The sequence below is a fragment of the Eleutherodactylus coqui genome, chromosome 3 (genome assembly GCF_035609145.1).
Source record: "Eleutherodactylus coqui strain aEleCoq1 chromosome 3, aEleCoq1.hap1, whole genome shotgun sequence".
In the NCBI taxonomy this organism is placed as follows: Eukaryota; Metazoa; Chordata; class Amphibia; order Anura; family Eleutherodactylidae; genus Eleutherodactylus; species Eleutherodactylus coqui.
This window is the reverse complement of record NC_089839.1, coordinates 308,993,368-309,010,381: the sequence shown is the minus strand read 5'-3', so window position 1 is coordinate 309,010,381 and position 17,014 is coordinate 308,993,368. Positions and strand designations below refer to the sequence as shown.

At 42.2% G+C, this 17,014-nt stretch overlaps 1 protein-coding gene across 1 annotated transcript in view; it reads right to left on the bottom strand.

Moving 5' to 3' along the window:
- Positions 1-73: 73 nt before the first annotated feature.
- The window catches only part of FYB2 (FYN binding protein 2), a 103,973-nt gene continuing 87,032 nt past the window's right edge, over positions 74-17,014 (bottom strand). Inside the window, exons 18-23 of the mRNA XM_066597880.1 lie at positions 16,659-16,722; positions 14,187-14,258; positions 14,030-14,102; positions 10,025-10,187; positions 1,778-1,812; positions 74-424 (exon numbers count right to left, since the gene is read on the bottom strand). Coding sequence (XP_066453977.1) covers positions 1,778-1,812; positions 10,025-10,187; positions 14,030-14,102; positions 14,187-14,258; positions 16,659-16,722 — 407 coding nt within the window. The 3' untranslated portion in view covers positions 74-424. The remainder of the gene's footprint in view (positions 425-1,777; positions 1,813-10,024; positions 10,188-14,029; positions 14,103-14,186; positions 14,259-16,658; positions 16,723-17,014) is intronic.

Genomic DNA, 17,014 nt, shown 5'->3' with positions numbered 1-17,014 from the left:
AGCAGTGATTGGACTCCCAAACTAAAAATGGTACAAATTGGAAACAAATACAAATAAGATATTTCAGCCAAAATTGAAATTTTACAGAGACAAAATTTATTATTTTTACTACAAATCTACATTCTCTTGGACACAAATAGGGCTTCACATTAAACAACAAGCTTCCACCAAAGATCCCCAAATGCTACAGATTTACTATTGAGCATCAGATATGAGTTACTTCCATAGTGAAGAGTTCCAAGAACGGCTCCACAAGTGCCGGCTTCGTGCGACGGACCTGGCAGGAGGGCTCTGAAGAGCTACAAAAGGGGCGGGATTCTAAGAGCTCATGCAGAAAGTTCCGTCACTTGGCAGTGATGACAGACGGCGCCCCTCTTGGGTACAGAAGTGCCGATCTTCATATTCTTAGTTACAGTTTTAAGTTCTGTAAAAGATTATACACATATAGATTGATCAGGACAATAAAGGGAAAGGATCACCTAGATTTCTGTTACAATCAAAATCAGATAGTGAAACATTGTCCATTGTTATAATGTGTTTTTACTTTTCCTGACTGTAGGGGGGGGGGGGGGGAGCGGCCATCCTGCCTGAGCTGCAATTAACAGCTTATTGGCTGAGCGCTCAGCCAATAGCTAAGCAGTAGCTGCTATTGGCTGAGCCCTCAGCCAATCTGCACAGCCCTTTCAGGAGGCGGGGATTTTTAAATCCCCGCCTGCTGAAAGAGCTTAATAGCCGTGCAGGGGAGCCAGCAGGAGGACGCGTCTGAGCGCCGGAGAGGTAATTTTTTAAAACGTTTTTTTAAACACTTTTTGCTGATTATCGGGGAAGGGCTTATATTTCAAGCCCTTCTCCAATAATCTTACTGCAGGGCTTGGCAGAAACCACTGCTTTCAATGGGATCGGCAGCAGTGCTGATCCCATTGAAAGCAATGGGATAGAATGCCGCAGACTTCTGCCACAGCTGTGGCAGAGGATTCCTTCACCCCCGCGGGGATGAAGGAAACTCCTGCCACAACAGTCACAGCTGTGGTAGAAGTCCCCGGCATTCTGCATCTCTTTTCAATGGGGCTAGCCTCATTGAAAAGGCTGGCGATATGCCGGCGTGATGCCGATATCCCGGAGTGATGCTGTTTTTTTTCCCTCGCACTGCGCTGTGAGACTTTAACTTTACTCTCGCAGCGCAGTTGAGTAAAAAACGCCAGTGGGTGTCCACCCTTAGTGGCCAGTGTGGATTTAGGATTTCTTAAACTATGAATCATGAAAAGAAAATTCTTTTAATCAAGTTTTTATGTTCAATATGTTTAAAGAAATGTATCTTTAGAAAATGACATTTTATATAACAGCTCGTCCAGAGTTAGAAAATCATGACCGCTTTCTTCCAAAACACAACACCAAACCAGTCCATAGGCTTCATTAAAGTGAATGGGGCAAAGTGCAACACCACGCACGCACATACATACATACATACATACATACATACATACATACATACATACCCCCGCACACACCTGTTTGTGGAGAAAAAAAAACAAGCTGTCATTTTTTGTCTAATTCTGATGGTTTTGCTCAGAGAAGATTTAAAAGACCGGTCCAGAGTTTTATATTGTTACACAAAATAGTTCTATTCAACAAACATACAACTTGCTGTACATTAAAAATAATTACATAAAAAAAAATTTTTTAGAAAATTTCAAAAAGTTTTAAATCCTATTTGGCCGAATTACACGTCGAAGACGACCTAAAACCTTTGTGATTTTGGTCTCGGGATTTTACTTACTTAAACGTTTAGGCTCTCAATTCGGACAAAACCATCTGAAAGGCGAGAAGAGTCATTAGTACGGCTCCAGCTGACGCTTTCTTGTGTACCATTATATTATCCATCACGTGTTCTCAATCATCTATCTACACACACACCGCCTTAGTGACCAAGCCTGTTTGCGCCTTAGTGACAGATTTCCAAAATTTGGCTCTATGTGTCACTTTAATATAGAATAACTCCGTAAAGGTTTTGCAGATCCAGGTGATTCTGACATTGTCTTTTCGTCACATGTTGTACATTTAGGTGGGAAAAGTAGGCCGAATTTGAGTATATTTATTAAAAGCTCAAAATTAGGAAAATTTGGGAAAAAATTGTAGTTTATTCACATTTTCAACTGCAATATGTCAAATATGTGCAAACATACTGTACAAATTTGATGAGATACATGTGTACTTTATTCTGGAAGCACATTGGAAAAACTTTTTTTTTAACCATTTAGGAGACGTACAGATTTAACATTAATTATTAAAATGTTCCTTAAAATCAGGAATTCTTCTTACCGTTAATTCCTTTTCCATGAGTCCATGGAGGTTGCCCTTCTAAGCTCATTGGGACAGGAAGAGGAGAGTTCTTAAGGCCGCCTCCCACCATCCATCTCCAGTGACTTCAAATTATCCCAACAGGTAAGTGGCCTAGTCTTTTATTGCTGCTGAAAAACAACATGCTATTATGTTACATGCATCGCATACAGTAATTTAGTGGGAACGTATGTGCCGTCATGATGGACTCATGGAAAAGGAAATAACGATAAGTAAAATTCCCGATTTACCATTACGTCCATCCTGACTGCACACATGGAGGCAATACCAAATTACTACTAATACTTTAGTGATGGGGGGGATGGGGGACACCGGTGTGGAGGATTTTCTGCCCAAAAGGTCAGCTTCCTACATGAATGGAGATCCAGGTGATAATGGTTAGAACATATGTGGCTGCTACAGCACGTTGGAGCTTTACAAACCTGCTCTGTAGAGCTTCACCACCTTCAGCCCATGAGGAAGCGAGAGCCCTTGCAGCGTAGGCTCTTAACCCCTCAGGGGGAGGCAGATCTCTGGCTTTATATGCTTCCTGAATTGATGTTTTAATCCATCCAGCGATGGTATCTTTAGATGCTACTTTTCCCTTATTCTGACACTGAAAAATCGGATAGCTTATTCCTTCAATTTCAAAGTTTTGTGAGACCCGTAAATAAGTCAGGACTGAACGTCTGATGGCTAAGCTGTGCAAGCGCCATTCTCTCATTTTAAAATCCTGACAGAAGGAAGGCAGAATTATTCCCTGTTCCACGTGGAACGTCGACACCACTTTAGAAAAAAAAAGCGATAGATCTAGTCTCATAACTATCCTATCGCCGAGAACCATTAAATAGGACTCTACAGGATTATTCCCGTATCTCACCAATCTGTCCAGTGGTTGTAGTAGCCATCAGTAAGCGATACTAAATGTATGGGTCTCAAAGAGAGGTTTGCAGAAACTGTCTAACACTTAAGATCCCAGATCTTGCAAGGTCTGGGCTGCTGAGATCTGGACCATCTGCTCCGCACCATTTGCGGGATTTCCTCCATACCCTAGAGTATATATTGGAGTTCTTACACACACTCTTAAGAGTCGAATTACCTTGGATGATAGTCCTTGGTCTCTCAATCTCCGCTCAGTAGCCAGGATGTCTGCTTCATGCAGAGAATCTCCTGGCAGAACACTGGACCTTGGGACAGAAGGCCCTGCCTGAGGGCAGGGGAATCGATGTCTGTATTGCCTAGAAAAGACAACAACGGGCACCCAGGGCCTTTTGGCCACGCTGGTCAATGAATACAACCCCGTTCTGGATTTTATGCAGAGGCCGAGAAATTAATGGAAGCGGAAAAGGCATGTCCCACCCCTGTGAAAGTGTCTTTGATGCAAGCGGTCTATCTGGGGGTAACCCCATTGAGACGTTAGTAGATTGAATAGGTCTAATTTTAGGGACCATTCCCCTGAATCGAACCTTCCCCGACTCAGAAAATTTTGGGAGCCTTTTAGGTGAATAGCCGACAAGGACTTTATCTAGTTCTCCACCCAGGAGAATATTCTTCTGATAGACGTTTGAAGATGGAGTGTCTGGTGTTGAATAAAGACACTGTTGCCATACAATATTTTTTACTTGTTTTCCACAAATTATATCTTCAGCTTGAAGTGACATTTCCCAAACTGCTCTGAGCTCTGTATAGCTCGAGGATTGAGAGCAGACATAAGTCGTACAGGAACCCTACTGTTCCCCATCTGTCACCCGTGCTCCCCAACCAGACTCACTAGCCCATTTGGAGTGACAATTTAAGCTTTTGTCTAAAGAAGATTGCCTTCTATCTTCTGTTGACAGGATTTCCTGCTGGAGGGACCTAGAGTGGAAGCCATCTGCAGGCAAGTGGTCCTATGATCGAGCATCCACGTTTTGTTGGAGGAATACCCAGAGAACGTTTTGGGGGTTTAGGCTAGAAATAAATGATTTCGAACTCATTTTAACTGCAAATCTAATATTTTTGGTACGCCGGGTGGATGGGAATTTGTAGTGTGCGTCTTTGAGTTCAACATGCAAATGACGCTGCCCTGATTAACCTGGGCAATCGTAGACCTAATAGTCTTCATTTAAGACTAAAAATTCAGAAATGTACTGATTAAGGAACTTTAAATGCAGTTCGAAAGGAACTGGATAACGGCTCTAAATGCATTCAGTCCGAACTCCCTGCCCCAATCTGTCTTGGAGAAGAGGGACTGGGGCTGGCGTAACTATAACCCTTTTAGGGAAAAAAGGCAAAAATTCTATTTCTGATCCTGGGGATACAGTTGATCTGGGGCAAAGAGAGGCTATTACGCTAGTTATCTTTGGATAGATTTATCTACCCATTTTGCCAGCTTGGTTGGGGTTAGAGACTGGTTCTCTGACCATCTGGGGGAGATTATTCATCAAGGATTCCAGCTTCGTCCTGATTAGCCTCCCCCAAGCCTTGGCTATGGAGTTTCCTCCTGCATTAACAGGTGAGTGCCATTAGACCAAATATAGGTAATGAGCTTTTTGTCCAAGTGGACTACTCACAGTTTGTAGATTTCCCTGCTACCTCCATGCTGTCCATAGCGTTAGGAGGAAACTCCAAGCTGTAATCCTACAGGAGAAGCTCATTGGGGATTCAAACCTGCCACCTTCCCCAATAGCCCCGCAGGAGAGGCTCTCTGGGGTAGTGGAGCCATCAACCAGTGCCCCTGCACCAGCCGCCACTAGATGCCGGCCCCGCTGCAGGGATGCCAACCATTTGCAGATGGGCAGCGATCCAAAGACAGTCTCCGCTGTCCTGAATGGGCATACAGACAGAGTGAGCTTGTACCCCCGCAGGGTGCTCAGTCCAGGCCCTTCTGCAGGAATGCTGCGGCATTTCCTGAGGGTAGCGATCCATAGACCGCCTCTCAAACTTCCCCAGCAAGCGCTTTCCAGTATACATGGAGAACTCCCTCTGTATTCTGTTAGGACAGGAAGAACACTGGAGATGGATGGTGGGAGGTGGCCTTAAGAACTCTCCTCTTCCTGTCCCAACGAACTCAAGAGGGGGCAACCTCCATGTGTGCCGTCAGGATGGACTTCATGGTAAATGTTTTCCTACACGAATCCAAGATTACAAAGGCTCATAGGTATCAGAATGATAGGTATCCCCACAAATAATACACCCGTTATTGTATCCACTGAGGGGGTGAGGAGGATTTTTACCCCACAGTTTCTTTTCAGGAATTAAAGGGGTTGTCCCGCGAAAGCAAGTGGGTCTATACACTTCTGTATGGCCATAATAATGCACTTTGTAATGTACATTGTGCATTAATTATGAGCCATACAGAAGTTATAAAAAGTTTTTCACTTACCTGCTCTGTTGCTGGCGTCCTCGTCTCCATGGTGCCGTCTAATTTTCGCCGTCTAATGGCCAAATTAGACGCGCTTGCGCAGTCCGGGTCTTCTTCTCTTCTCAATGGGGCTCCGTGTAGCTCCGCCCCGTCACGTGCCGATTCCAGCCAATCAGGAGGCTGGAATCGGCAATGGACTGCACAGAAGAGCTGCGGTCCACGGAGGTAGAAGATCCCGGTGGCCATCTTCAACCGGTAAGTAAGAAGTCACCGGAGCACGGGGATTCAGGTAAGCGCTGTGCGGTGTTCTTTTTTAACCCCTGCGTCGGGGTTGTCTCGCGCCGAACGGGGGGGGGGGGGGTTTTGAAAAAAAACAAAAAACGTTTCGGCGCGGGACAACCCCTTTAATGCAATTTAGCAGTGAAAAAATAAAATTTTATATTTTGGCAAATATGTCATTTTAGAGACAGTTTTTTTTCTATAGTGCACATGGAAATGAGGATTTGCACCCCAAAATGGACACCCCTGTTTGTCCTGTGTTCAGAAACATACCCATTGTGGCCCTATTATTACGTCTATATGCACAACGGGGCCCAAACCGAAAGGAGCAGCCAGTGGCTTTCACAACAGACATTTTGCTTGAAGGTGATTTAGGCCTCATTGCACACTTGTAGAGCCCTGGAGCGGCCAAAACGATGGAGAACCCCAACAAATGACCCCATTTTGAAAACTAGACCCCTTAACGAATTCATCTAGGGGTGTACTGCGTATTTTGACCCCACAGTTTTTGAATGAACCTAAGCAAAGCAGAAGGAAAAAATTACGATTTTAATTTTTCTGGCAATTGTGTCATTTTAAAATCAGTTTTTTTTGTACAGCACACATGTGAATGAAAACTTTTACCCCAAAATAGATCCCCCTGTTTGTCCTGTGTTCAGGGACATACCCACTGTGGCCCTAATCTACTTACAGGACACATGGCTAGGCCTATAATGGAGGGAACACCTGCTGGATTTCAGGGCGCAGCTGAATAAATTCCAGGCCCCATTGCTCACTTGTGCAAAAAAAAAAAAAAAAAAAAAAAAAAAGACTCCCTAAAAATAATCACCCCCGTCCCCTCCCTTTTGGCATTCCCCAAATCCTAGATAAAAGTAATACTTTTATAAATGTAAACTGTGTGGTATGTCTGAAAACAGGGGGTAATTACGGGGGCTGGTTGGGATGGGCACATGGAGCAATAAAACCGGGTATCCCTCCTCCTCCCATGCTTCCTGTAAACCCAGTGGGCACTTCTTGACCTCAGCGGTGGGGATGGGTGTAGGAAGTGGCGCTCTGTGAGGCTTTGTAATCTTGCTGAGGTGCGGCGGTCTCACACAGAAGACGCTCAACAAGCTGCTCCTGGAACTGCAGGAAGGCGAGCGTTCCCGGGGCTTCTTGTAAAATACGTATTACAGGTAGCGGTCTGAATAACACCGGGCTCACACGGCCGGATGTGGGATCAGTTTGCGGAGGCCCTGCGTACGGCCGCGTATTGTACTGCGCATAACTCACACAGGTGGTCGTGCGCAGTACGCCTTTTTTTGTTTGTTTTTCCCGCGGCGGCACTTAGTGATGACGCGGATACCAGCAGCCCGTACACAATGTAGTTACGTATGGGCTGCGGGTGTATCCGCCACCATGGAGCACAATGGGCACTATGTCACAGATATCCGCGGTAAAATAGAACCCGCTGCGTTCTCTTTTCTGCGAGTGGATTACGCAATTCCGACCCGCTAAGGTGAGTGGAATTGTGTAATCCGTGCATTTGATTGTTCCGCGTATTACCGCAGATCAGATGCATGCGGAATCAGCAATTTCTATCCGGTCGTGTGAGACTGACCTAAGGTAAATCACTACCTTTTTATCACGTGACCGGGGACCGCTCATCGAGGCCACCAGTCACTGCTCCAGGTTCTCGGTGACCTTTGGTAACCAGGAGCAAGGAGACTTTACATTTCCTGGGCTCCCCGGCTGCTGCACATGTGTCCGGTGTTTTGCCGCCGGGTGCATGCGCAGAAGCCGAGGACGGTCCATGGAGGAGTATTGCATCGGGGTTCAAATGTGGAGGCCTCAGGTAAGACGTTTTTCAACTTTTTATTTTTTTTTTTAAACTTTTAAGTGATCGCCATTATTCATTTGATAACGGCCATGATGTGACCCTGACCCGCTCGCCGCGACCCCCGTGACATCTCCAGGCTCTTGGAGCAGGGAAATTTTAAATTTCCCGGGCAATCCTTGACTTTTGTGCATGCATCCGCCATTATGCTCATGGGCGTATGTGCCGCAGCTGGGAAATGTCTGCGGATAAAGATCCCATCGGGGGAACAAATCTGCGGACCTTAGGCATGTAACTTCATCTGCCCTGAGGGATACGATCCTTAAGCGCAGATGAAACGAACTTTTTACATTTTTTACACTATTACACTTTCCATGATGACCGTTATATGACGGATAGCGGTGATCATGTGACCGGGAACCGCATACAGTTGTCCCCAGTCACATCTTCCTGCACTCGGCTATCTTTGACAGCTGGGAGCAAGGAACTTTAAATTTGCCAGACTCTCCAGCCTTTTGCGCATGTGCGCCGCAGGACATCAAAGACGACGGGGGCTGAGTATTTTCAGCTGCTCCCATGGATCTGATCCATGAGGGGAGATGAAACTAACTTTTTTCTTTTTAACTTTTCCGTGATCCATTAGATACCGGTCACCACGGTCTCCAGTGACATCTCCTGCCTCCCAGCTACCTTCAGGAGCCAGACGATTTCAAACTTGCCGGGGCTCCCGGTTTCAGCGCATGCAGTTGACGTAATGACTCCAGGCACGCATGTGCAGAAGACCAGCGTCAGGTCCTGGAGGACTAGATCGCCATGGGACATCGCGGAGGATGGGGACAAGTACCCTTAGCTACCCTCATAGATCTGATCCATGAGGGCAGCTGAAACTAACTTTTCAAAAACTTTAACACTTTAATGCGATCGGCGCTATCCATTAGATAGCGCCGATCGCATAAGCAGGTGAGGCTTATGGCCCCACATGACAGCAGCTCCAGGTTGTTGGCTACCTCCTGGAACCAACAGCATGCAGCAGTAAGGTCCACAGCCCACGTGGCTTTAATCCCCAGGGGAAGCATGTTTTTATGTCACTGGGGATTAAAGCCCATTAAAGCAGGACGTAAAATGGCAATGGTGTGGTCACTAAGGGGTTAAGGGAATATATAAAGGTGAAAGCCCTCACTGACTGACTCGCCACTAATTCTCTAACTTCCCCATGTCGTACAAATGTGAAATTTGACACGAGCATTCTTTAGGCCCTAAATAGAATTGAATAATCAAGTTGCAACCCTTTAATTTTTCCTAAGTGCAAAACGTAACTGTACCCCTATGTAATATACCTAATCTAGTTTTCTAACTTCCCAGTGTCATATTAACTTAAAATCTGGCATGAGCATGCTTTAGGTCCTAAATAGGAGTAAAGGGGTTACAACTTAATTATTCAATTCTAAATGCAAAAGCAAGTTACCCCCTATGTAATGTCACTAACACATTTGTACCGCACAAAGGAGAAATCTGGCACGACCATTCTTTAGGTCCTAAACAGAATTGAATAATCAAGTTGCAACCTCTTTACTCTTCCTAAGTGCAGAAGTAAGTGACCCCCCCCCCCTATGTTATGTAACTTCCTGGTGTCGAACAAACTTAAATTTCGTACAACGATTCTTTAAATCCTAAATAGGAAAAGTAGAGGGGTCCTAACTTGATTATTCAAGTCGAAGTGCAAAAATAAGTGCCCCCATATGTAATGTAACTAATAACACATCTGAACCACAGAAACATAAAATCCGGCACAACCATTCTTTAGGTCCTTAACAGCAAAATTAAAGGGGTCACAACTTCCATATTCAATTCTAAGCGTGAATAACTGTGAAAATCCGCGATACACAAGATTGTTCTTTTCTCAAAAACCGTAAAACATAGGGGAAATGATTTGTATACTGAGAAGAATCTACTATACATATAGGTGTATATACTGAGGAGAATCTACCTCACCTCTATGTGTGTATATACTGAGGAGAATCTACCTCCCCTCTATGTGACCTCTCTTGGAAGGCTGTGAAGTACATAAGGAAGCGGCCATGAACTGCAGGGATGGAGCCTTTGAGGCTAAGAGAAACAACAAGTCATAAGCCTGGAGAATAAAGATTCTCTATTAAACCTTTAATGAATATATAAATAATGTTCTGTCATTCTTGTTCGTCTGCTACAAGATTTCCAAAAAGTTGAGGGACTAAATCACAACTACCCACATTTTCCAGCAAAGTTTCGGCAAACAATTCGGTCCTCACTGGTGATGTCTAGGACTTCAACTGTTTCACCTGGTTTTACAGCGAGCTCTAGTTTATCTTTTGGTGAAAGTGGAGCCAGGTCATTGACGGTCGCAACGTTGACCAGATTAATTTTACCCGTGTACTATAAAAGACACAGAGAACACAAGAAATGTAACCATCACATAATATGCAGAGCATGCAAGAGGACTTCGCAGAATACAACAAACAAAGACTTCAGGATGTGGTTGAAGTTCAAGGAAACCAACGTGAACCAAAATATTGATAGAGATTAATGGACTTCTTGATAACAACATTACAATATTTATGTTCTAGCTCAAAATAAGAGTCCATGAATTGATGATTGTTTAGGTTTATCTAGCCCCCTACTTACACCAACAATACATCCTGTAGGAGCACCCCCTATGTAAAAAAAAAAAAAAACTATCACTACTATAATACTGCCCCCTATGTACAAGAATATAACTACTATAATACTGCCCCCTATGTACAAGAATATAACTACTATAATACTGCCCCCTATGTATAAGAATATAACTACTATAATACTGCCCCCTATGTACAAGAATATAACTACTATAATATTGCTCCTATGTATAGGAATATAACTACTATAATATTGCTCCCATATGTACAAGAATATAACTACTATAATACTACTCCTATGTACAAGAATATAACTACTATAATACTACCCCCTATGTACAAGAATATAACTACTATAATACTGCCCCCTACGTACAAGAATATAACTACTATAATACTGCCCCCTATGTACAAGAATATAACTACTATAATACTGCCCCCTATGTACAAGAATAGAACTACTATAATACTGCTCCTATGTACAAGAATATAACTACTATAATACTGCCTCCTATGTACAAGAATATAACTACTATAATACTGCCCCTATGTACAAGAATATAACTACTATAATACTGCCCCCTATGTACAAGAATATAACTACTATAATACTGCCCCCTATGTACAAGAATATAACTACTATAATACTGCCCCCTATGTACAAGAATATAACTACTATAATACTGCCCCCTATGTACAAGAATATAACTACTATAATATTGCTCCCATTTGTACAAGAATATAACTACTATAATACTGCCTCCTATATGTACAAGAATATAACTACTATAATACTGCCCCCTATGTACAAGAATATAACTACTATAATACTGCCCCCCTATGTACAAGAATATAACTACTATAATACTACCCCCTATGTACAAGAATATAACTACTATAATACTACCCCCTATGTACAAGTATATAACTACTATAATACTGCCCCCTATGTACAAGAATATAACTACTATAATACTGCCCCCTATGTACAAGAATATAACTACTATAATACTACCCCCTATGTACAAGAATATAACTACTATAATACTACCCCCTATGTACAAGAATATAACTACTATAATATTGCCTCCTATGTACAAGAATATAACTACTATAATACTGTCTCCTTTGTACAAGAATATAACTACTATAATACTGCTCCTATGTACAAGAATATAATTACTATAATACTGCCTCCTATGTACAAGAATATAACTACTATAATACTGCCCCTATGTACAAGAATATAACTACTATAATACTGCTCCCCTATGTACAAGAATATAACTACTATAATACTGCTCCCCTATGTACAAGAATATAACTACTATAATACTACCCCCTATGTACAAGAATAGAACTACTATAATTCTGCCCCATATGTACAGGAATATAACTACTACAATACTGCCCCCTATGTACAAGAATATACCTACTATAATACTGTCTCCTATGTACAAGAATATAACTACTATAATACTGTCTCCTATGTACAAGAATATAACTACTATAATACTGCCTCCTATGTACAAGAATATAACTACTATAATACTGCCCCTATGTACAAGAATATAACTACTATAATACTGCCCCTATGTACAAGAATATAACTACTATAATACTGCCCCCTATGTACAAGAATATAACTACTATAATACTGCCCCTTATGTACAAGAATATAACTACTATAATATTGCTCCTATGTACAAGAATATAACTACTATAATACTACCCCCTACGTGCAAGAATATAACTACTATAATACTGCCCCCTACGTACAAGAATATAACTACTATAATACTGCCCCCTACATACAAGAATATAACTACTATAATACTGCCCCCTACGTACAAGAATATAACTACTATAATACTGCCCCCTACGTACAAGAATATAACTACTATAATACTGCCCCCTATGTGCAAGAATATAACTACTATAATACTGCCCCCTATATACAAGAATATAACTCTTATAATACTAGCCCCTATGTACAAGAATATAACTACTATAATACTGCCCCCTATGTGCAAGAATATAACTACTATAATACTGCCCCCTATGTGCAAGTATATAACTACTATAATACTGACCCCTATATACAAGAATATAACTCTTATAATACTGCTGCTATGTGCAAGAATATAACTGCTATAATACTGCTCCTATGTATAAGAATATAACTACTATAATACTGCCTCCTATGTACATGAATATAACTACTATAATACTGCCCCCTATGTACAAGAATATAACTGCTATAATACTGCCCCCTATGTGCAAGAATATAACTACTATAATACTGCTCCTATGTACAAGAATATAACTGCTATAATACTGCCCCCTATGTACAAGAATATAACTGCTATAATACTGCTCCCCTATGTACAAGAATATAACTACTATAATACTGCTCCTATGTACAAGAATATAACTGCTATAATACTGCCCCCTATGTGCAAGAATATAACTACTCTAATACTGCCCCATAATAACAAGAATATAACTACTATAATAATGCTCCTATGTACAAGAATATAACTACTATAATACTGCCCCCATGTACACGAATATAACTACTATAATACTGCCCCCTATGTACAAGAATATAACTACTATAATACTGCCCCTTATGTAGAAGAATATAACTACTATAATACTGCCCCTTATGTACAAGAATATAACTACTATAATACTGCCCCCCTATGTACAAGAATATAACTACTATAATACTGCCCCATATGTACAAGAATATAACTACTATAATACTGCCCTCTATGTACAAGAATATAACTACTATAATACTGCCTCCTATGTACAAGAATATAACTACAATAATACTGCCTCCTATGTACAAGAATATAAATACTATAATACTGCCTCCTATGTAAAAGAATATAACTACTATAATACTGCCCCCTATGTACAAGAATATAACTACAATAATACTGCCTCCTATGTACAAGAATATAACTACTATAATACTGCCCCCTATGTACAAGAATATAACTACAATAATACTGCCTCCTATGTACAAGAATATAACTACTATAATACTGCCCCTATGTACAAGAATATAACTACTATAATACTGCCCCCTATGTACAAGAATATAACTACAATAATACTGCCTCCTATGTACAAGAATATAACTACTATAATACTGCCCCTATGTACAAGAATATAACTACTATAATACTGCCCCCTATGTACAAGAATATAACTACTATAATACTTCCCCTTATGTAGAAGAATATAACTACTATAATACTGCCCTCTATGTACAAGAATATAACTACTATAATACAGCCCCCTATGTACAAGAATATAACTACTATAATACTGCCTCCTATGTACAAGAATATAACTACTATAATACTGCCCCTATGTACAAGAATATAACTACTATAATACTGCCCCCATGTACAAGAATATAACTACTATAATACTGCCCCCTATGTACAAGAATATAACTACTATAATACTGCCCCCTATGTACAAGAATATAACTACTATAATACTGCCCCCTGGTGTCACACATGGGTTCATGCATCTAGAAATTATTGCTACAGTTCATTGCTGAATGAATATTAAGTGAACCTTGAATTTCTCACGAAACATCCTCTCTTCTTTCGCCAACGTTTTCACTCCTGATGCTGAAGAGAAACCTTTTCTGGAAGGAGACATTTACATTAGTAATGAAAAAGGAAAAGTAGGATATTATGGATTATGAGGAATCTGATAGAATTGTTCAGACCTTTCGGTTGCTTTCTGCTCTTTGTTCTTGTGAAATAACGACTTCCATCCTGGAAACTTTTCTTCTTTTTCTCTTAAATAGAGAGACCATCGGTTGGTTACATTCATAGAAGCTTTAGTAACATGTTGCAGGTTTCAGACACCTGTAGATATTGGTAGGGGTCTACGCCCCAACAACGGATGCTGATGAGGAAGCATTGAACATTTTTATGCTGACGTCCAGAATACTCTAGACGAAGTGCCAAAAGGGGGACATCATTTATATTACAGGCAGTTTTAATTCCAAAATAGTCAACCAACTAGAAGCAATCATCACAGGAAGAGTCGAGCTTTGTAAATGAAATGAAGCTGGTAATCGGCTGATACAGTTCTGCCAAGAAAATCGGCTCTGGATAGCAAACACATGGTTTATGCAAGCCAAACGGCGGCTGCACGCGTGGACATCCCCCAAACGGCGGCTGCACGCGTGGACATCTCCCAATGGCCTCCATCAAAATCAGACTGATTACATCCTGTGTGATCATCATTGGCGAAGTTCAGTCATTGCAATAAAAACCTTTCCTGGCGCCACCTGCGGCACTGATCATTAACTCCCTGCAGCTAAGATCAAGATCAAATTCTGCAGCATTAAGAAAGGCGCTCCATTGAGAAAATTTGACACCTCTAAAATCCCCCAATCATACATTATTAAAGGGGTTGTCTCACGGCAGCAAGTGGGGTATACACTTCTGTATGGCCATATTAATGCACTTTGTAATGTACATCGTGCATTAAATATGAGCCATACAGAAGTTATTCACTTACCTGCTCCGTTGCTGGCGTCCTCGTCTCCATGGTGCCGTCTAATTTTCGGCGTCTAATGGCCAAATTAGACGCGCTTGCGCAGTCCGGGTCTTCTTCTTTTCTCAATGGGGCCGCTCGTGCAGGATGCCGGCTCCGTGTAGCTCCGCCCTGTCACGTGCCGATTCCAGCCAATCAGGAGGCTGGAATCGGCAATGGACCGCACAGAAGCCCTGCGGTCCACCGAGGGAGAAGATCCCGGCGGCCATCTTCAACCGGTAAGTAAGAAGTCACCGGAGCGCGGGGATTAAGGTAAGCGCTGTGCGGTTTTCTTTTTTAACCCCTGCATCGGGGTTGTCTCGCGCCGAACGGGGGGGGTTTGAAAAAAAAAAAACCCCGTTTCGGCGCGGGACAACCCCTTTGAGGTAGCAAACAGATTTGAACTTCTTGACACATCAGAAAAGCATTCAGAAGAACTATGGCACGATATACCATCTACAGTTATGGAAACAGCCAGTAAGCATGTTGTCCGAGCAAACCAAAATGCACAGGCAGGATTCTAGCGAGGACGCGCCACCTGCCACCATATTGCTAACCTGCGATGGACCACGGAGAAAGCTTGAGAATACCAAAAGAATATCTACATGTGCTTCATCAACTACATCAAGGCCTTTGACTGCGTCGACCATGACAAGCTATGGCGCCCCCTACAAGAGCTGGGTGTATCGGCACATCTAGTCAAGCTGACAAAATTACTTGAGAACACAGTATGGCGACACAGATTGGTTTGGGATCAGCAAAGCCGTCCAACAAGGCTGCATCCTCTCGCCCTTCTTGTTTAAGCTATATGCGGAAGTGATTAAGCAGAAAAAGGACCGAGATGAATTGGAAAATCGGGGTGAAAATAGGTGGCAGAAACATCAACAATCTCCGTTATACGGATGACACAACTCTGCCTGCAGAAACAGAAGCCGGTCTGAAGCCGCTGATATGGAAGATTAAAGCTGAAAGTGAAAAAATGGGCCTCTACCTGAATGTAAAGACGACTAAAAATATGACAACTGCAAAAAATGGCCAAAATCAAAGCAAAATCGACAATGAGGTCATAGAATGCGTGCGAGACTTCATCTTCCTCGGCTCAGAAATTTATGCCAGAGATAAAATGTAGGATAGCATTGGGGCGAAAGTAGGGATATCGGTATAGCAAATAACGCAGGATAGTGCAGACCACCGCTGGCACCAGGGCCATGTATGGATGTAATAGCTGGACTGCGAGGGAAGCCGATAGAAGGAGGATTGATGCGTTTGATCTGTGGTGCCGGCGAAAGCTGCTGCGTATGTCCTGGATGGTGAGAGTAACAGTCAGAGAAGTCCCGAATTGTATAAGACCCGATATTACTGGAGGGGAAGATGGCCGGACTCAGACTCACGGACAACAACATGACCGGACTCAGGCTCACGGATTTTGGCCATATAATGCGAGCAGAGTCACTACAAAAATCTATAATGCTTGGAAAGATCAGCGGCAAAAGACGACCTGGAGCCAAAGAATATGATGGCCGATGCTGTCAGAGCGGATACTGGCATGGATATCACAGTGCAAGACCGAAAAACATGGAGGGCGCTCGCCTTTAGGATCGCCGATCGTTGTGAACGACTAAATGACTAACAACAGATATATGTAGCCGATTACCTTTCCTGCTCACCACAATTGGGATACGGCTTATACTCCTCACTTTCCTGCGATGCTGTTCTATCTATTGAAGCCAAAATGAAAACAACATGGTGATGTATTTCATAGGGTTAAATTTTCCCTGCAGTAGAGATCAAACCAGTAGGTGGCGCTAATCTAAGGAAAAAATGTTGGTCCGGTGTAGCCAGAAGAGCAAAATATGATTGTTCCCAGCAAGAGAAACAAAGTCATCTTGTAGATATGAGAGCTTTTAATGGCTGACAAAAATACATGATGTTAATGAGAGCTTTCCAACCTCTCGGGGTTCTTCTTCAGGCTTATGGAATAGATCTGAAGACGCATGCATTTATATACAC